This window comes from Trachymyrmex cornetzi, unplaced genomic scaffold (assembly GCF_001594075.2).
Source record: "Trachymyrmex cornetzi isolate Tcor2-1 unplaced genomic scaffold, Tcor1.1 scaffold392, whole genome shotgun sequence".
In the NCBI taxonomy this organism is placed as follows: Eukaryota; Metazoa; Arthropoda; class Insecta; order Hymenoptera; family Formicidae; genus Trachymyrmex; species Trachymyrmex cornetzi.
The window spans coordinates 834,296-857,045 of NW_017298663.1; the positions used below are offsets into that span (position 1 = coordinate 834,296).

General features: G+C 36.5%; 1 protein-coding gene across 6 annotated transcripts in view; it reads left to right on the forward strand.

The window, feature by feature from the left end:
• Positions 1-1,444: 1,444 nt before the first annotated feature.
• Positions 1,445-22,750, forward strand: part of Bap170 (Brahma associated protein 170kD) — an 86,336-nt gene continuing 65,030 nt past the window's right edge. For all 6 annotated transcript variants that reach the window (XM_018512140.1, XM_018512141.1, XM_018512142.1 and 3 more), the window contains exons 1-2: positions 1,445-2,252; positions 3,293-3,386. In XM_018512140.1, coding sequence (XP_018367642.1) covers positions 2,161-2,252; positions 3,293-3,386 — 186 coding nt within the window. In that variant the 5' untranslated portion in view covers positions 1,445-2,160. The remainder of the gene's footprint in view (positions 2,253-3,292; positions 3,387-22,750) is intronic.

Below are 22,750 nucleotides of genomic sequence, written 5' to 3' on the forward strand. Positions count from 1 at the left end.
ATTCTGCAATATGATTGATTTATACATTTAGATCTATAAGGAGTCCGGAAAAGCAAAAACCAATCGTATTGAAGAATTTTACAACAGTTGCAAAGCTGCTTTGTCTGCTGAACGCAGTCATTAGCAATATTTGTTTTATCTCTCGGGAGTTGCTCCGGATCGTTCCGAACAAATCCAGCATATTTAAAATGTAGGATTCACGCTACGTACGTACAACATCCGTCTAATATTTATCATTACGATGACAAAACAAACAATGCTATATGCTCCGATTAGCGTTAATCGAAGTTGCATTTAGCATTAGCTGGGAATGGTAGTAGCTGGGAGTCGTACGACAGAAGACAGACATCAAACATATGCTCTGCGATTGCGTTTAAATTCAAACTCGTCTTGCGCGCCTCTTGTTCTCAGTTCCGCTTTGGCGATAGATAGGCGACCGTCAACAGATGGCAGTATCGTGCCGCAGGGCAAGTTGCGCTCTCGAACGTTCAGCACGGGCGTTAATTCAAACCGTACAGTGTAGACTCGGAGGAGGTGATGGGGGCACCCATCCATTTTGAAAGTAAAAATATAGTGTGCGATTCGGATTTGTTATCAGTCGAACGTCGCGCGAGGGTTAAAGAAAGGTGTGGGATACGTCGTAGGTGGGTCGCGGGGCTTCTTACGCGAAGTGGCCGCGCGTAAAATGACGTAGGAGCCGGTAGGACCGTGTACGTCCGAGGCATGAGCGCGCGCGCGCGGGAGCGGGCGGGCGCCTACCGACAGTACCGACGCATTACCGTCACTACCGACGTGTACGCTGGTGTACGCTGGGGTATGCGTGTGTATACCGTACCGTATACACGGCGGTGAGCGGAAACGGTGCGCGGTGTGCCGTCGCGTTGCGCCGCGCGTCGTAGCGATCGGCGGTAGCGTACGGGAAATTGGCCGCGGTGCCTTCGCCAATGGATGCCAAGCAGCACGGGACGCCATTTTGATATACGGGCGCACATCAAGCGCTTCGCCTCGGTTGCAGTGAAACCCGCTCCGCGAGTCGTTCACCGCCGGCCTGCGTAGGACACGGCCGCGGGGTCGAATTCGGGCTCGGGGCGTAACGCGAGCTGGCCGGGCATCGCGAGGTGCTTGGTGATGTCAGATGTGGTGCGTGGCGCAACGGATCCCCGTGAGTTTTCGTTGACAAGTGACAGGTGAATCGATCGGGGCCTACGAAAGAGAGAAAGAGAGCAAGGCTCTTGCTCGTCGTCGTCATCATCGTCATCGTCATTGTCGTCGTGTTTGCGGTCTCGAGAGCCGTGAGGAGAGTGGAACGAAACGGAGCGAACCCGAGCAGATCGGAAGAACCGAGCCGAGCCGAGCCGAGCCAACCGCGAGCGGTATTATGTCGTGTCGTGTCGTGCCGTGCTGTGCTGTGCTGTACTGTACTGTTCTGTTCTGTTCTGTTCTTACTGTACCGTGTGCCTCCGTGTAAATGCTACTATAAATGCGAGTCGTTTGTGTTTGACCGCTGCTAACTAGCTTCTAAACGGTGGCGCATACCGATTTTTCGTGCACGCGGCGCGAGAATCTCGTGTCGTAGTCGCGCGCGGAAGCGTCGTACGCGGCAGCGAGCAGGTTATTCAGAGGCGGCAGGAAAAAGCCGCTACCGCTGCCGTCGTCGTCGCTGTTTCGTTTCGTGCGCGCGAGCGAGAGAGCGAGTGAACGAGCGAACGAACGCGCGGTCGACCAACAAGGGAAGAGAAAGACCGAGAGAGAGAGGGGGGGAGAGAGTGAGCGCGTGTGTGTAGGAGAAAAGAGGCATAGGAGAAAGAGCGTGCGAGATAGGGAGGGAGGAGGAGAGACAGAAAAAAAAGTATCGAGAAGAAGCCACCAGCCGACTTGAGTGCAGGACAAGACGACCCGATGTCGGAAGCGGGTCGCGACCTCGTGTCGACCCGCGGTAGTCCTCGCCTTCGCCCTCGTACGCCGTCGTCGTCGTCGTACGTCGCTGTGAGAGCAGCAACCGCAGCAGGACGCTCCTCGTGTAAATGTGCTCCCGTGCGCGCCCATGTGCTGCACCTCCTTCTACTTCTCTGCCCGCTACCCCTGCGTCGTGCCCTGTAAATCCGGAGCACACCAACCCCGATTAGCACGCCCGAACACGCGCACTTCGTACTCGCAAACATGGCCAAGATCCTCAACAAGGACCCCGTCACGTACGAGAAGGAGAGAGACAACTTCCTCAAGGACCTCCGACACTTCCACGAGACTCGAGGGTAAGCCAAAATGCACATGTACTGCATCTGATGGAGTGATCGAGTACATTCCCCTCTTCCCTCCATCCTCATCTCACCATCTTGCGTGCGTACATACATACGTTTGTCTCCAACTTAGATCGCTGTCCTCTTCCTTCCCCTCCCCCCCCTTCCCTCCTGACCGTCATCACCCGACCGATCGACGATCAGAAGCCGCCAACGCGCGCCAGCGCACGTTGAGGTTAGGTTCGACTTCGTTCCTTCGATTCTTGTCGGGTTTCGAGGACAAAGGTTCGTATTTACCGAGCGTTTCCCGTGAGTATTTTCCGCGTGGACGGTTTTGCACGCGCCAGAAAAACGTGCCTCGCGGAAAGACTTCAATATGTATACGGATTACCCTTGCATACACAGGTATACACATGTATGGATATATGTGTGTGCGTACACATGTAGATTTGATATAGCATCGAGATATTCTCGAAATGTGCGCGACGGTGTAACGTAAATATGCTTGAACGTACTGTTGTGATTCGATTTAGCTCCGGATCTTATATCACGATTACGTGAACCGCCAATTTTTTTTTACGACGTAAAAACGGAAATAACACGCGTTATGCGCTAATGTTTTGTAACGCTTGCTACGTCGCGATTCAAATTCGTTTCATTGGATGGATTTAGAAATTAGATTTTCTTCGGGCACTGTTTCTCTGGCAAATTCACAAATTTATCGATTAAATTTTACATTAAGATTCTATGAATGTAGATACTTGTCACTTTTCTCTCTGTCTTATTGTTTATAAATAAAAATTGTATTCGATTTTTTGGCAAATTAATTAATTGTCAAAGATTTTGTTATTCTTTACATTCATAAAGAGATAAGTCCATAAGTGTATAATAGTTAACACCATTATACACTTATTACTTTTTACATATTTTTACCAAATCATAAATCTTAAAACGGAAAAAAATTGCTTTTTGATTTATAAAAAATTACTTATCTAAATATAGTGAAATTCATTTAAAACTTGTCCGATATTACAAATATTCTTTTCTAATTTTAGGACTCTTTTCAAGAAGTCTCCAAAGATAAATGGGAAGGATATAGATCTGTATTTACTATACGTGGTAGTGACCGCTCATGGAGGATGGATTAAAGTGAGTCTTTTTTTTTATTAAATTGAAAGATTTTAATTAAACATATTGTGAATCAATTATTTTAGCTCGTTTCTCCTAATTATATTTAAATAAAGCATATATCTGCAGATTAATATTAATGTTGTTTTTAACGTCCAGTTACAATGTATTGCTCAACAAGGGCGTATGAAACATTGCACCATTATTATACAACAAAAAATAATCTTGTGTGTGTGTGCGTGCGAAGTCACACACACACACACACACACACACACACACACACACACACACACACAATACACAGTTTAATAAGGAATATCCTATATTGGATAGATAAATTGTTTACAAAATCACTGTGGCCACCATCTCATTTTGATTTACATCGCGTTTTGATTAAAGGTGTACGTCGGGTGAAATGCGAAATGAATTTTCGCCAACCTCGCTTTTAATTAGCATCCGGTTGCAATTGATTTTGCTGGAACTAAAGTCGATGTTATATAAAAACGCGGCGTACCGAGAATAATGTCAACAATATTGCAGAAACTGTATCGATAAATATATACGTATCCTTTTCGAGAGCTGCCGTTCTATTCTTGCAGTTAAATTAATTATACAGTTAACTGTACTTTGATCTATAATGCATGAAATATATTGCTCACTATTCTCGAAGCGTATATTCTATGCGTAAACGCATTTGGTAGAACTCTAGTCAAGATTCAAGTTGCGTCCATTTTTGTCAATATAGATTAACTTTAATCTCGTTTTACACTCTCAAACAATTGCACTTAAAATCACAGCAATTACAGTGGATAATTTTGGGGTCTATTATTAAAGATATACATATATGTAAGTTAAATTATTTATGAATAAAATTGTTCTTTTTAAGACTTAAGCAATTTATAAAAGTAAATGGACAATTAAGTTAAGTTTATAGAAATATTTACATAAAATTCGCCAACGAATTATGGACAGTTTTCCTTCAGCTATATTATATCGATATTTTTACAAAATAATAAACGATAACATGTATAATATTACCGTTGTCATTTTATATATACAGGGTGGGGCATTTTAATCGCCCCAGGCGAATATTTCAGAAACTAAGAGATACAAGAAAAAATTTTCTATGAAAATTGTTGGTTTTCTTGGGGGAAAGAAGGTGGAAATAACGGATTTTGGATAGGGGGCACTACGAAGGTCAGGTCAAGGTCAACATGAATTTCTTAAACGGAATTTCCAATTTTTTATTACATATTCTTGTAACACACTTCAAGAGTTTTCCAAAACACTATAATAAAATATTTTTTCATGAAGTACTTTTCGAGTTATAAGGCTTGAAAGTTACAGTATCGCCGGTATTAACATTACACAAGGTGTCCAATCGACGGCTAAAACCTCTTGAATGTTGTTCAGGATCATGTCCTAGGTAACGTTTATTAAAATCAAGGTCATTGGAGATTGCTTCTCTTATTTTCATTTTTATGTAACTCGAAAAGTACTTCATGAAAAAATATTTTACTATAGTGTTTTGGAAAGATCTTGAGGTGTGCTACAAGAATATGCAATAAAAAAATGGGGGATTTCATTTAAACAAATCATGTTGACTTTGATCTGACCTTGGTAGTGCCTCCTATCCGTTATTTCTACCTTTTTTCCCCTAAGAGAACATACAACTTTTATATAAAACTTTTTCTTAGTTTCCGAGATATTCGTCTAGGGCGATTAAAATGCCCCACCTTGTGTGTGTGTATATATATATATATAAAATTGCAAAATAATAGAGGACTTTTCGAGTCAGTTTAGTCCGCTCTATCTACATACAAGCGTTTTGTCAAAACTTATAAGACACCCTGTATGTATGTATGTATGCATGTATGTATGTGTGTGTGTGCGCGCGCGAAACGCTTGTATGTAGATAGAGCGGACTAAACTGACTCGAAAAGTCCTCTATTATTTTGCAATTTTCGCAATAGTCAACAAAATATTAATTATTAAAAATCGCTAAATTTTGGTCTTAAATGATTTTTTACTCAATTACTATCAACTTTACAGAAAAACAGCAAGAGACAAAAATTATTTATTTTCTTTTCATAAAGTTCTGAGAATTTTTTAAGAATTTTTTTCAGAATTTTTTAATACCGTATTTTCTCATGTTGGTAAAAATACGAATATGCAGTATCAAAAAGTTGATAAAAAATTATAAAAAAAATTGTTAGAGTTCTATGAGAAGAAAATAAACAATTTTTATCTCTTGCAGTTTTTGTGTAAAGTTGATAGTATTTGAAAAAAAAATTATTGAAACCAATATTCGACAATTTTTATAGTAATTATTATCTCGTTAACTATTGCGAAAATTGCAAAATGATAGAGGACTTTTCGACTTAGTTTAGTCCGCTCTATCTACACACGAACGCTTTGTCAAAACTTACCAAAAACACCCTGTATATATACAAAATTTTGAAATTCAAAATAGTAGATCCAATATGGCGACCAGCGTACAAAACCTTGAGCCCTATATTCTTAGACCTTCAACCTCTTTTAATTCCCAAACTTTTAAATCCCGAGCGTGAAGGGGTAAACTATTATAAGTTAGTCTCAGAATAAAAAGTATTTCATCATTATTCTACATATAAAAATATAAAGGTAGAGATATCGAAAAACCAATCATTACGAGGTTTTATTTAATATATTTCATATTAACACATATTGACATAAAAAATGAAATATCTTGTTGTAAACTATTAATTTTTTTGATAATTATACCTTCATACTTTTATCAGGGTTTGACAACTTACCAGGTTTTATTGGGTTGGATCCATTAAAAAAAAACCACTTAAAAAACCCAAGATGAAATGCCGATATGCTTGAAGCTGAAATTGTATCACTGCCATAAAGCGCGATTACTGATAGAACGTTCAAAATAATAGAAGTTTTCGACGTACAAGGGTCGAAGGTCGAGTTTTTTTTATAGAGAAATTTTCCAAAATTCTTTCAAAACTAAAAAATTTCAAACTGGCAGTTTTTGTTCTATAAATCGTAAAGTAAACAAACAAAAACTGAAATTTTTGCTTTTAAACACTTATGTGAAATTATTAAAAGCTATTTATGATCTTTCCTTCAATTATTTATTATTTATTAAATTATTTACAAAATATATATTTATGATTTCTCAAAAATACTATTTTCTTGAAAAAATTGACAAAAAATCTATTATATTTAACAAATATTTTGAGATTATAAAAATAACATAAATTGAGCTCTCGAGATAAAAAATGGATAAGAATACAATGATAGATTCAAAAATTAATCGTACCGAGTCTGAAAGAGCAGCTGAGAAATCTCTCAAGGTCTATTATAGGACATCACTGATGACGACTCGAACGGAGCCGAAACGTCCAAATCTTATTTGTACGTAACGTCTTGAACAATGTATTTGTTAATTATTACGCACGAATAATTGCGTTGATTATTGCTCTCAATCGCTCATTAGTCATTGTATTTTTATCCCTTTTTTATATTTTGACATCTCATGATAAAGTTTTTTTCGATTTTTAGAAAATTAAAAAATTTTTTTAATTTAATTTATTTTAGTTTTAATTTTTATCTTTTAAATATTAATTGTAATAAATATAAAATGTATTAATGTATTAATATATTAAATGTATTATTTATTATGTATTTTTTCGAGCAAATTTATAAAAAAATCTATACATAACGAACATTTTAAAACCTAATACGTGATGGAACTATTTTTTACAAAAAAATGAATTGGATAAAAAATGATCGGGCTCAAAGACTCATCGGGTTGATTTAGTATGAAATGTTTCTTATACAGATATGCACTATGTGCCAATATATTATATTAGTTAATGAATTTTAAATTAAATTGAAATTAATTCAGAATATAATTATTTATTATATATTATATTGAAAATAGCGAATCTTGCTAATCAATATTGGAATAAAAATGCATAAAACCCAATAAAACCCATTAAAATAAAAAACCTGGATTTTTTTAAACTTGAGTTTTTTCAAACCCTGACTTTTATTCATAGAATGATGGGATGAATCAATTAATGTAAAGAAAACATATACATATAGTTGCTTATTACAAAAATTTTTTCATTTTGCCTACATATCTTGTTTAAGGTGGTTCTTTAGTAAATCGAGTTACCATATAGAAATGTCTAATTTTTTTATGCTGGACAATAAATGTGCGCACCAATTGGTTGAAATAAAAATTCAACCATTTTATATAATTGAAAATTTTTTTACTAACATTAAGAACATGAAAAATGATGAAGTCACAAAAGGATATCACGTGGAAGCAAAATTGAAAAAAGTTATATTAGTTTGAATTTTGCAAGGAGCCAAATTGACTACCTCGGTCTTTCTAGTGTTAAGTAACCTCAATTCGAATTAATATGGTCCTTGTCCTGTAATTCTAACGACAGTGTATCGTTACATTGTCAATGCACGAGTTTTATAAATGGTAAAAAAGCTATGCGACAATACAATGACATCATTACTGTCATTAATAAGAGTTATAAAATAACCAAATAGGGACCTAAAAATCGATAATTAAAATGGTTAAAATATCACACGACATCCGCTCACAATACGAAATTACGCACGCGATGCGATCGAGCTCTAGTGAAGTTGAAGTACCGAAATTGACAAGAGCAAAATTCTACGATAGGTTAATGATGATATAAGAGAGAAAAAAAAATGTTGAAAATGTAACTTTTCACGTATAACTTGGTGACAGATAAGGCCACAGACGCTTGTTTGACTAATTGCACACAAATCTTACCATAGACTTTTTTCAAAAATGAGATTATAATAGTTTACAAAATTACGATTTTAATGATCACAAAAAAGTAATAGGTCAACGGTCATTCTGGAAATTTACGTGCATAAATTTGCATATAAATTTAACCTCGAAAAGTAAACATATTCTCATCTAGTTTTCGTTCGATGGAGATGGAGTTCTTGATTTATTATCATATATTCCATATTATTTCATTAAGATATACATGTAGTTTTAATATTTTATACAAATTATGTATAATAGATATTTGTAATTTTGGGTGGGTCTTGGTGAGGCACCCCAAATTTTCGGCACTTTACTGAAGAACCACCTTAAATCAACTATGTGTGTTCTTTTTTTATACTAATTTATATTATTCTGTAATGTCATGAAAATATTAACGTACGATTATAAATAAAAAGGAATAATTTACGAGACGTTTAATGTTTTATGTTAATATATGTCAGAAAAAAAATAAGTATAAACTTAAAAATTATTGATTTTGTGGTATCTCTTAATACCCTAATAGTTTTAATTAAAAGAATCATATTATATTTAAAAAAATCATAATTCTATTTTAAAAAGTGGAGGTGGTGATTTCATATCTTTATGACACTTCTATTTAACAAAAAAACAACGTGATCAAAATACGTCTCTCTCAAAACCGTACCACTTTTATCTGAAACTTTCAATCACGCACGCACGCACGCACACATACTCATTTTCGAGATATTTTAGTGCATCAATTAAAATGAATTCTACTCTTAAGGTCGGTATTCATAGTCAGATCTTATACTCAAAATCGTCTTAAGTACCATCTTAAGAAGTCACGAAGTGACTTCAAGAGTGCAAATTTTTCACTCTTTTCCAATAGTGTCAGTATTTTAACTTTTTTCATGGAATGAGATTTGACCAATATATAAAAAATTCTATATCTTTGAAGTGTCAGATTTCGAATTTTTCCACTTCAAGGCGTTAGAACTTTTTTATTTGTGCTCTTTTTTGAAAAAAATTTTTCGGAAATCCAATATTTTCTTGAGAGTTCTGGTTGCCCTCCCCCTCCTCCCCAAAGAGTTCTATCAATTGTCTTATATGGATCATACTTCATCCCTGATCATAGTGCTAAAATAAATGGTAAAGAAGTTATAGCCTTCAAAGTTTCGGAATCGTGAACTTGGTTCCCCTCCCCCCCTCCCCCGAAACTTCAAATGGTGTTTTCACCGCTTTAATCGACGGAACTCTTTCTAAAATTGATGGAGAACTCTAGAACTCTTCGGGGGACGACCAGAACTCTGCTTATTTTTTTAAAATTTTGAAAATGAGGGGCCAGTTTTACAGAGATATTTTTATGGAATTATAACTTGGAGCTAATTTTTTATATCAAATCTTTTATACATATAACATAGGCCCACAAAAAAAAGTAACCTGTGCTGGTGTGGAGACCTAGCTATTCTTATGTATTTTGAGTCGCTGAATACGAATCTGATGACATCAAAATAAGACCATCTAGGGAAAATTTTTAATTTATTTTCAATCTAGAGCGAAAAAATGGATCATTTTATCCTGGATGTCAGATTCGTATTCAGCGACTCAAAATACATAAGAATAGCTGGGTTTCCACCCCAGCACAGGGTACTTTTTTTTTTGTGAGCCTGTGTAATATACGTTACTTAAATTTTTTTAATTTGATATTACAGTTTTTTGTTCGAGCAGCTTATCCATATTTGAAACCCTTTTTGTACATATCACAAACTCTTGTTACGGTACAATGGCTTTTTGTTCGGGCAGCGCACATATATTTGACATCTTCTTCGTTAATTTTCTTTAAATAAGTATTCTGACTTGATGTTACTGATATATGTCACTTAAATTTTTGTTTTTGCGGTACAACAATTTTTTGTTCCAGCATTCTTTTTATTGTACAAGGTTCTTTGTTCAGGCAGCACATCTATATTTGACGACTTATTTTTTCCTTTTTTAAAAAAAGTTATACATATTTAAATTCTTTTTATGGTATAACTATTTTTTTATAAGTATTTTTTTTGTTCTCTCTTTCTCTCTCTCGGGCAGCACACTTACTATATTTGACGCCTTATTCTTTCCTTTTTTAGAGTAAGTAATTTTGTATCTTAATTTTATTTTACTGATTTTACTGACAGTTACAAATTAATCCTACCTTTTTATGTAAAATCTTTTTCTGAACGGCGCGTGTATTTGGTGTACTTTTTTTACCTTTTCTCAAAAGGTAATAAATTTACGTAATAAAAGTATCGTTATAGTAATTAAACAAACACCCGCAGACACATTTTATCTCAACTGAGTATAATTTTTTTCCATGAAATCTAATGCTGTTTACTATCTACTGTAAAAGTCATAAAGCAATTCTTATAATTACACTTTGAATGAATGTTTAAAGATACATACGTTACTTAACCTTGCATATTTAATTAGCTAACGACATCAATAAAATGTGTAGCGTTGTTCCTAATAAATTAAATTCAATTGGCACTTGAAAGAGATAAAACAAATGCTAAAGAATCTTCTGATATGTACCATTTAATGGAAAATACTATAATTATTTAAATATAAGAATCCGGAACTAGTGCCTGACCCGCATCTAGTGTCCTATATACTATATTGAAAATTTGTTACATTTACATGAAAAAATATACTATTGTTATCGTAATTCTTAATCTAACATAAAGATAAGTTTATATAATTAGAGATAAAAATGCTAATTTTTGTAGATATTTTCACTATAAATTGTGTAATTTTTATATATTTATTTATGTATTAATAATTTTTTACATTTTTTTGAATGATGTAGCTTACTCTTTATCTTTCTTAATATTTTTATAATTGGAAAAAGATAAAAAAAAGTAAATTAATCCAAAATTAAAATTAATTTATATTGATAGAAACAGTCATTATATATAATTAGTTTCTTTGAAAAGATATGAAAAAACTTTGTTCGCAGCCTTGGTAGAATCCGTCGACAAATCTGCTCGCGTTCGCGGATCGTCCTCGATTGAATCTCGATCTTCAAACGATCGAGAGCGCAATGAGTATTTTTACGGTGTTACGCAAGTGTGTTACGAGTGTACGCAATTTTCCGAAATGCCGATCTCTTCTCATCTCGCGCTCTCGGCGATAGTACCATTATTAGTACGACTAACTATAACTTACGAGAATTTGGCATCGGCGAGCACAAGATAGCGCGGGCACGACGCGACGTGACCTGGATTCCGCGTGAGGAGTGTTCTGTACACAGTGACTTTAATTTCTACGGTGATAATCGCACGTCCTCACGTTACGAAGCGCGGAATTAAAACGCTTTCACCTATCGCACGTTTAAACGCGATAAATCGGTTCTTGGAGTATCGATGGAAATAACCGAGGCAGTTCTCTCTGTCTAGGCAAACGAAGAAAAAGGAGAAAAGGAAAGATTATGAAATGTGGTTACGGAACGAAAGTCAGACGTTAGCATTAGCTTTCCTTCTAAGAAAATAATTTATAGAATATATGTTCTAAGAATCGCAAATATTTGCCCCTAATTTAGTCGTTATTGGCTGTGTTCAGTAGAAAAAGAAGCTTTTGCAACTATTGTAAGATTTTTTAGTAATGAGATATCGCCTTTAGTTCCTCACTGAATCTGAAAATGTATAAACCAATCATATTAAAGAAATTTTACAATAGTTGCAAAGCTGCTTTTTCTGCTGAACGTAGCCATTATGATTGTGTTCCATCCGGGTTAAAACAGTTGCATGGCTGCATTCTGCTGAACGCAGCCATATTGATTTTTCAAATTTGGCGTTGGACTGTTTTCTGTTTTATTACGTTGGAGGGAAAAATGCAAAATGCGCAAGAGCATTTTGCATTTTTTCTTCTAACGTTTAATGGTTATATCCCAATTTATCTCGAATGCGGGGAAGAAGAGAAAGAAAAATGTAATGTGCCGTTGCTGAGAAGTGATAGAACGTGTACCGATTCGATTTCGCGGATATTTCACCTCGATAAACGCGGATTGTAACTTGCTTGCATGACGGGTTTCGCGGCTGCGTTCTCCGTCGCATTAATTTTCCAGGCGACGCGTGCCGTGAACACGCCATTGTCGTATCCCTTTCTTTACGAGCGTGGCCATGGCGAATGAGAGAGTTTGATATACACGCTCTTCGCGATTTCGCTGCGATATTTACGACCGATTGATTATCGCGACCAGACTTTTGTATGACACGATGAAGGTGGTTTTGCACGTTTGGTGAAATCGCGTGGCGATAGATGTGCTAATGTTTATCACATTCATGTTTCTGCCATCGACGAGCGCCTGATCAATATTTATATGCAGCTTATATGTTATTGTTCTCATCCGAACAAGTGGTCTCTCCAACGTGGAAAGAAAAGGAGAAAAAATGAGTGATGCAACACTGAGAGAAATGTTTTGTATCAATAACCGAAATTTCGTTACTGACAAAATCTATTTGTTGATATATGATCAATCAAATCGTTAGTTATCACGACAATATTAATTTGTTGAATTTATTAACTAAACTGATCATTTAATGGTACAAAACTGTTTTGTATGATGTTTATAGATCTTTGTAGTTAGAAATAGAACATTTTGTTACCGGAACAAAATGAATAATATATAAGTATCTCTCACTTTCTACAGAGTAATTATGTTTGGCGTTTTTTAATTTACTTAGCTTAGCAAAAATATATATATTATAGATTTAGAGCAATTGAGATTATTAATCGGTCTGAAAAAATAGTTACCATGATTGATCATGGTGTGGAGAACCGAGAAGTCCAAGAGATTAGTCTTTAATCGTTTCAGCTTTATAGAGGTAGACGTTGAATTTTTCTTACGAGAAGACACGCCATCTCTGATAGACACGCCATCTCTGAAACATTCCTTGCTCTACCATAGTGGATTATTTTGTTGAAATTAATAAAAGAATACTTATTTTGTAATAGCAACGAAATTTCACATTGTTATTTACAAAACGTAAGTAACCAAATAAATTTGTATTGTTGAATAAAAAAACTTTGTTCATCTAACAAAAAATATTGTATTTTGTTATTTTAACAAAATAATCCAATCATAATCGGCCATTTGTGAATAATTCTCTTTTTTTGTTACCATTACTATATCTTTTTTCTCAGTGAAGAAGTATTTAGCTGAAAAGAACAGATTTTTTCAAAACTGCGCATCGTTTTCACATGATATCGCAAAGATTTAAGTATATAAGCCCAAAGTAAACGATTCGAATTCAAATTTGCTCCAGGTTGGCTCCTCGCTATTTGAATCGCATTCGTCTTCCATATGTCGACGCGTCTTTTTCATCTTTTACGCGAATGCGTTATCAGTCCGAGGTGCGTTCTTCAAAATTTCACACACTTGTTCCCTTTCTTTTCACGCTTGTCTGCTCTTTTCACCCTACTTCGGCGCGAACTTCTCCAGACTCCGGACTCCGGAGAAAGAAGAACTTAGTGGTACACACACACACACACCAATAATCGAATAATGGCATTACAAACGGAAGGAGTAATAAGGAGGGAAGGGGTATTTGGAAGACTTTTTTATTTTTTGGGTTTTTCTACATACGTGTGAGTAATATACATAAGTAATATTGAAGCAATAGAAAAGAAAACTTGGATTTCAATTCCAATGGTGGGTATTGAACATTTTTTATCTATCTCTCCCGAAGTTCGAATTGCGTTTGGATGTAGTACAGAATCCACCATTGGAATGGAGACCTTTCCATTCCACTTACGTATATTATTCACATGTATGTAGAAAAACCCAAAAAGTAAAAAAAAGTTACGAAAAAATGTCATTTAATCCCATTTTCGGATTCGTTTATAGCGGACTTTAAATCCATTTTTCTAATAAGTATCAAATTTTCCAAGCAAATGGCATTCATTTTAGTTAAGAAGAGGTAGAATACTACCGGTTCGCGTAAAGTAGCCATAGTGTCGCTGCGCATAGCTTAGCGTCGAGACATTGCCAGTGTCTCCAGATAACTTCTAACCGTTACTCTTTCAAAACTAATTGGACATCTGGGTAACTTCCCTTATAAGTAAAAAATCTTAGAAGAATCATACGCCTATATCTGTAATACGTATTTATCTATAAAAAAGTGGACGCATGATCAAGAATAAATGTCTCTATAAAAAATTCTATATAATATAATATAATATTCTATATACTTTAATAACTTGAATAGCCTCTTAAAATATAAAAGGATATGAGGTAAGTACGCGGTCTTGTCACGAGATGGATGCGCTACTCGAAAGAAGAAAATATCCAAGAATTCTATAAAAAGGCGTATGCAAATCGAGTTGGAGAGTCTCCCGGAGATTCTAAAGTTATTTATGTGCTTGCACACACACCGAGAGAAAAGTTTCTTCTATTAAGAAAAAATTTATTTGATTTGAACGTCTTTTCTTGTAATAGAAAAAAATTTCCTTTGATTTGAACGTTATTTCTTGAAATTAAGTAAATTTTTATTTTCTTTTTAAAGATATTTTCACTTCAACCTGAAAAAATCGACAACAAAAATGATTCTTCAATTTAAACATTACTTTTCTTTCTGGGTGTTTGAAAGATCTATTTTTTGCTCATTTTGGAATATGATGCTAATTAATAATATTTGAACAATAAAACCGAATTAATCGTTTATACAGTCTCTAAATTTCTTGGAGTAAAATCTTACTCCATCAAAAGAGAGTTAAAGTACTGTTACTATTAAAAAAGTGAAAAATTTGCATTCTTGAAGAAGAGTGGTAGATTTTCTTTTTTCTTTTTTTTTTTGAATAAAATTCATTCTAAAGGAAAGAAATCTCACTTATTTTTTAAATGAGAGTGAATCTCATTCCAAAAGTGCGAAATCTTAAAAAAAAGGGTGAAAATCTGCCACTCTTATTCAAGAGTACAAATTTTTCACTCTTTTATTAGTGTGAGAGGCAGTATTTTAAATCTTTTGGAGTGAGACTTCACTCCAAGAAATAGAAAGTATAATTAGATACCTATGTATGAAAACTTTTTACTGGGGTAAATGCATGTTACTAAGAGACGGATTTTTCTAGTTAGAAGATTTTCTAACTTTAAGAGGATTGCAATCTTAAATTCAGCTTTGGTTATACGATATATTTCTTTATATTTTAAAATATTTTCTTGATAGTTGTATATCGGAAGAAAATACTCTGAATTCTCTAGAATTTAGCGGTTGCCGCTGAAGAATACATTTTTTTAGTGTATTATTCAATATGTCTCAGACTGTTAATCAATCAATATACCTATAGGATTATGATATAAAATGATTAGAAATTTGCAGGATATATTCCAAAAGTACAAAGATGTCTTTTTAAGAACGGATTGTTCAGAATAGATGAAAATTTTAATACAAAAAGATCGAGGCTATACATTTTTAAAAAAATTAGTAAATCTAATTTTTAGTTTTATACAGATTATGTATCAATTACACATATATGTATATTCGAAACTATCGATTTGAGGTCATCGTGCAAATTGTTCACGTCGATCGGACGTCTAGACGAAAACATTAGGACTACGTGGATGCGACGTGAGGTCAAGGTCATTCATGGAGATACCATACTATACGAACGAGATAGCTCGTGAGGCAATGGAGGAAAAAGAGGGAGAGGAGGCGGGAAGGAAAAGGAAGAGAGAGGACAGGAAAAGCAGAGAAAGAGAATGGGAGATAGAGAAGCAGCACGAGGAGGAAATGGTGGATGGAGGTGGTACGAAGGCTTCCCTTCCTCAACAAGTGTGATCGAAGCTCATCGCTAAACTGTATGATGTACAAACTGGCCTGGCTGCCGCGGTCGAAATACCTTATTTGAGCGAATTTTTGGCACATCGGCAGCTCGCCATATATATAACGCCTGTCTTTAGATTTTCGCGATGGATAAGAGGCTCTGCGAACTGCGAGGTTTTCAGAAATTCCTGCGAAGTGACACTCGTTTCAATTTCAAACGCAATTTTAAATGTGTGAAAATAAAACTGCTATAAGTTGAATAAAGTAGCGAAATTAAAAAAAAATTTGCGAAGTGATTCTCGGAATGTCTATACGGAATATTTGTTAGTCGTAGTAAGATAAATCTAACAAAAAGGAAAAACATATGAATATAGAGTGAAAATTGAATCATTCTTTGAAAAAAGTGATAATATTTTCACCTTTAAAAAAGTGGCAGATTTTCAGTCTTTGGAGTGAGATTTTATCTAAGATTGGATTATTCCACCTTTCGATAAACTTTAGCTCACTGTTTACTCTTACTCTTTTATGCTCTTACTTTTTTGTTTATCTGATAGGTAAATTGCCACATAGTTTATCTGAAGATAACGGGCCCTAAGAAATTTAGAGAATATGAATAAGGTAAATGTCCTAATAAATGAATATGTCCAAAGAAGTGATCGAAAAATCAATAATATTTGCAACGATTACACAAAAGAATATTCTGCTCTTTCGCAGTATCTTCTTAAAGGACTTTTCACTGATATACGATCTCAAAAATAGAGTTTCTGAAAGGTAGAGGAATATCGTATACCTCGGTATAACTATAACATGCTAGATCAGATTTAAGATTGCAATCTTTTAATGCTAAAAGAATTTTCTAACCAGAAGAATTTGTCTTTTAGTGGCATGCACATTAACTTGAAAAAAAATGTTTTATGCATAACTATATAAAAACGATTAATTCAGTTTTATCGTTAAAATATTATTAATTAGTATATCACATTACAAAATGAGCAAAACAGATCTTTTAGAGGTCTAGAAATGATACTCCGAAATAACTTTAGAATCTTTTCAACTCGATTTGCGTACATCTTATAGAACTCCTGAACGTTTCTTCTTACGAGTAGCGCGTCCATCTCGTAGCGAGGCTGCGTACTTACCTCTTTTAGTGTATCCTCTTATTTCAAGAGACTATTCAAATTGCTATAGTGGTATTTCCTACAGAGAAATTTATTCTTTGATCATAGCTCATGCGTTCACTTTTTTATATATAGATAAAAATACGTGTTACGCATATAGGCTTCATGTAAGATTTTTTGCTTAGGAAATGTTAAAATTCCCCACTTATCAATAGAACATTTTTTTTTTAGATGTATAATGAAAGACCGAACTAAGAAGTTAAATATTTTGTACCAAGTTAAATCATAAAAATATAAATTTATTGTAAATTATTACGAAAAAATTATTCATTTCAATTGTCGTAAGGACAGTCATATTCTCTCATCTTTTTTGTTACCATCTTGAGCTATGTATTCAAATTCCCATCCGAGTGCCATCCAGGTATCACTTCATCTTTGTTATTTATCGAACGTTAACCAAAGATGACAGTACTCGAGGAGCACCCGAGTAGGAATTTGAACATAGTCCTTAAGTAATAACATAAGGCGATACACTACAGTCACTTTTGTAAAGTTGGCACCCCATTATTAAAATTTTGGTATACAAATTTCGGTCTTTCTAGTTCTTCTATTTAAGACCGTCTTAAGATATTATGAACCAATTAGAGGGCACAAAGAGATTAGCATCTTTAGTTAGACGGTCTTGAAATAAGAATGGACTGTGAATATCAGCTGTAGTGTCTATATTTACGATTTTTTTTTAAATATTGCATTATATTTATTTAAATATATTTACCTAAGTATGTGTAGTGTGTTTTTTATGACTGTATTATGTAAGAAACTGAAATTAAATACAAAAAAAATTTTAGTTTAGTACAATGCATAGGTATCTAGATCTTTGATACGCGAAAATGTATTAACAAATCGCCATTTTAACTGTAATGCACGTTGTAATATATACAGATAAAGACAACAAAGATAACAAACATTTTAACTCATTCTGGCTCTATGGTTAAATGCGCATGTGCGGGAACTTACTGCAAGCATGGCGGCATGAAAAGGCATAATAAGAATATTATGATGGGGAAAAGAACATCAACAATCTAGATATCTATAGTACAATCGGCATAATGTAAATATATTAATAAAATGTCACATTTAAATGTTCTTTTTTAAATTTATATGTTAATATTTTTTGATTACCTACAAAACAAAGTTTCGTGTCCTAATTTCTTTTATAATGCTACTAATCATTAATCAATAATAATATATAGAACTGATTATATCTTCTTACTAGTTTAGTCATTGAGATTTACTTTATCTTGTTATAATCGATGATCGGTCGGAGCGCAATCTTTTGGTACGCCTAATTGAAAACGGAAACGATGATAATAATTAGATAGGTTCTCTTTGGCAATGAGTTTACAGTTGTCGGCAAGACGTCTTCGCGCTCGTACAATTGCAAGGGCGCATCATCGACGATGAAAGTTCTTCCCTTTGTATATGGACTTTGGTCTTATGCTGGGAGCACACCGGGAGCGGCGTATTGCATTACTGGCGAAACTATTGTCCGCGACGTGCTCGGCGACGGTTCGACTCGCACGACAAAATCTACGCCGATTCGGTCGGCCGTCTTTCGCTGCAAAGGCACCGTACTTTGCGAAAAGTTCAGTAAGCCCGGAGAGAATGTGCGCGCGTACGCGCACGCGCGCGAGTGAGAGAGAGAGAGAGAGCGAGCGAGCTTTGCGGATTCTCTAAAGCTTTTGTCTACGTTGACTGCCTCACCGGCGGAAGCGACCGCGTTGAGCTGTAATTAGTGTTTTACAGACGATGGCGGTATGAGGCGACGAAGGATTAGTATAAAGATGGCCGGATGATTTTTTTCGCGTTGAAAAACCTCTTGGTCTCAGCTGCGCTCGACGGTTCTTCATGACCGAATTAATTAAACGGCGACCTCTCCGATAAAAATGATCCTTTTCTTATAACGCAGTGACTTTACATAGTATCACCTTACAAAAGGATTTCATCTTTTATTTCAATATTCTGAAAAATATATAAACATGTTGATTTGAAAATGACACACGTACGGTTTTTAGGCTAACATTGATAATTAGTTCTTATTTTAAATTTTAATTTTTAAGTAATGTTTAAAATAGTAACTCGGCTCTGACTGTTTTATGACATCTTAAGACTGTACTTAGAGTACAGTCTTAAGTTGTTTTAAATGTAAGAATCAACTATAATATGAATATATTGTGCGGAGTTCGTTTTTCCATAATTTTCAAAAGTCCTCTGGCAAATATATTAATTTCGAAAGTTTTTCGATGTAACTATGATGCTTAGAAAGAAGCATATAGCTAATCAACAATAACAAATTAAACTAGGGCCTTATGTAAATAACAAAAATAAATAGCGAGAGGAGCGCTAAATACGGTCGAGTCTTGATTTTGCTGTTTAATAATAATAATAGTAATAATAATATAATAATAAATCTACGTGAATTATTAAATACATTTTCCAGTTCTTTAAACGGAAGCTAATCGACATCGGCGCGGCTAATTAACTTGGTCATTTCTATACGCCGCGAGAGATTGTAGGAGTAGGTGTGCACGTTTACGAAAGCTACGGGCTACGTTGTAGAAGCTACTTTGTCGCTCTGTATTAAAGTTTGGGCGTCCTCTCTCGCATAAATACCTATTCCTTCTCGCTCTCTCAGCAGGAATAACTTTGACGTTATTAGAAACTCTGCGGTCGGTGCGGTGTGGTCGACACGTTAAGCCAGATGCTATCGTTTAAAAGAAAAAGGACTTTTATCCGCCGTCGCTATCGTACTCTTGGCGGCTCGCAGCTTCGCCCGCACCAAGCGTATTTGACCAATCCGATATGTTTAATATCGTCGTTGAACACGCATATCGACGTACGCGCACATCTACGTCGTTTCCTCGACAATTCTATTCTCTCGCGCGTGCGAACGATACTGGAATACGTGCGTGTGCGTTTGTCACACCCGCTCCACACTCATCGTCGATCGTAAGCGTTTTATCTCAGTTCTCTTGTTACGACGTCGCTCGCTAGTAAAGCAAGGAAGCAAATCCGTGTAATCGTATTGCCATCCTCTTCGTCATTTTACAAAGAGCCGTTATTATATGAATAATTCGCTTTTGCGTTACGTAAGGTCTCCGAAATATACGCGGTAGATTGGATTATATCGATAATCGAACATGTTATCAAGGCAAGATTACGGCAAGCATTGCCTCTTGTTCGCGCGTCCAACAGTAAATTCCGTCTTTCTAGCCGGCGATCATGGACGCATGCAAAATTTTAACACCATTTAGAATACACACAATTATACAACCAATATACAACAATATAAACAGCGTCAATTCTAATAAAATATTATCTGTGTTAATGATAGTATGGGAGAGAGACACTTACTTAGTTTTTAAAATCGGAATAAAAAGTCGGAAATATCTGTTGTTTGAATAATTATGAGCGATAGTGTATGCGCGGTGATATAAGGTCATTTTATCCAGAAACACTTGGCAGCTATTTTTTTTATCTGAACAGTTTTATCTGAACAGCTAAATGCGCGGCGCCGCAATGAGTACCAATTAGTAGAAGCATCCTACATAAATTATATTATCGGAAGCTTTCAAATTTTCTCGCTTTTAGCGCTACGTGTATAAAATATGATACCAAAATTTCTGAAACATCCGAAATACCTAAAAATACCGATCTTGCGCGCGAGACGAGAAGAACACGAAGGCGGCCAAACAGACGCGCGGGTGTATTAAAAGCTATCGGACTTGCTCACCGTCATAAAATTCGTTCTCTCAAATTGTAAAAATATACGGTCGCACTTCTGCACAACGGGGCGAATTCATTCTAATCCCGAGTGTTCGGGAAGCCGCCTCTTCTCGAACCGAAGCGACGTAATGCAATGCCGTGACGCGTCGGCATTGCAAAAGCGTCGTCTCTCCCTCTCACGCTTTGACTCGCATCGTAATTACATTCTCCCAGAATTCGGTACGAACGGAAGTGGAGGCGAGGAAATGTGTTGTCCCCGTGCGTCAGACGAACGCATCAATCTCGTTCTCTTGAAGAAAAAGAGCTTGCAGTAATCAAACATTTTCTCGACTCTTTCAGTGTACGAAATTTTCTATCTTATTCATGCATGAATTGTACAATGAATTTTATAAGAGGTTGTCACGCGAATTTAAAACTGTGCGATTTGCAAAAATTTGAGGCTTTGAAAATTGCAGTGAAAATAAAAAAAATATCTCGGCAAGTTTAGGATTGGTTGAAAGCGCATCTGGCCGCGTGCTCACGCAATTGTCGCTCCGTTCCGTTTCACCTTTCCTCTCGTCCATGTTAGTCTCATTATCGTTATCTGCAGTGCGATTATCGCCGGCCGCGGAATTAAGTGTATCGGCTACGGCTACGGCTGTACCGGTTCTGACAGTGATCCGAACGAGTTTGAGAGTTGTTGCGCAGGCAGGAAGAAATGCACGTCGCGTGAGCGAGCGAGAACGCGGGTGAGAACTGAGAGAAAGCGTACAAGTAACGTTTGCTCCCAGCTCTTAAGCGGTCCAGCCTTCTCAAGGGCGAGACCGGCTAGTGGTGGCCGAGGCGAACCTCAGTTTTCACTACTATACCGTCCTGTCAGGCGTGCGTTATATCGTCCCCGTAGTCTGGTATTGGCCTGATCAAAATCGGTAATGCTGAGTCAGTCAGGTGCATCATCGCGGCCGGCGCGGACTGTCGCGCCTGTCGTGCAACTATTTTGCGATGACGAAGATGGAGCAGTCTTTTGGAGTACAGAGACAGAGAGAAGAAAAGAGCAAGAGACGGAGAAAGAAGTATAAGAGGAGGAAAAATACAAGATTGCTCCAGAAAGACAAAGGAAAAGAATGATAGGCTATGAAAATAATGGAGAAAATAGAGAGAAATGTTTGTTCGTTTGTTCATTTGTTCATTCATTCGTCCGTCCGTTCGTTTATTCGTTCGTTCGTTCGTTCATTTATTCATTCGTTCGTTCATCGTTCGCTCGTTCTCCGGTCGGTGACGAGGGCACGGTCGATATGGCAACGCCGCGCCTTGCCAGTTCCTCTACACGCATACCGGCGCGGCACCGGCATCGCCGCCCGAGCGACAGCTACAAGCGGTAGTGGCAACGTCGGATCCCGATGCCATCGCAGGGGAGGGGATCGCGCCACCGCGGCGGAGCGGAGCGGAGCCTCGCCGCTCGCGACTCGCGAGAGCCGAACAGAACAGCGAGGAAAGCGACCTCATGCCCTGCACACATGTGCGCGTAGTCGGGGAGAGGAGAACGAGCGAGACGGAATGGCAGCAAAAGAAAGGGACGGAGTGGAGTCTGAGTTGGTCGGTCGGTCGGCTAGCTGTACTCGTCTGTCCCACGCACGCGCTCCATGCCGAAATTAGCGATGCACTTGCCCTCGCACGGAGATTCCTACCCTTCCTACGGAAAAAAATAGCTCCGTCCATCTCTTCATCGCGATTCGTTGGTTTCAAGTGGACGGCGCCGATGAGCCATCTCCCGCAGAGATTGCGCTCGCTTCCCGAATCGCTTGAACGATCTTCTCCTTTAAATTATTTCAAACAGATACACGCGAGAAATGCGCATTCGCGAAACACCTAAACGTTTTTTTTATACGTACAAACGAATTAGTACACTTA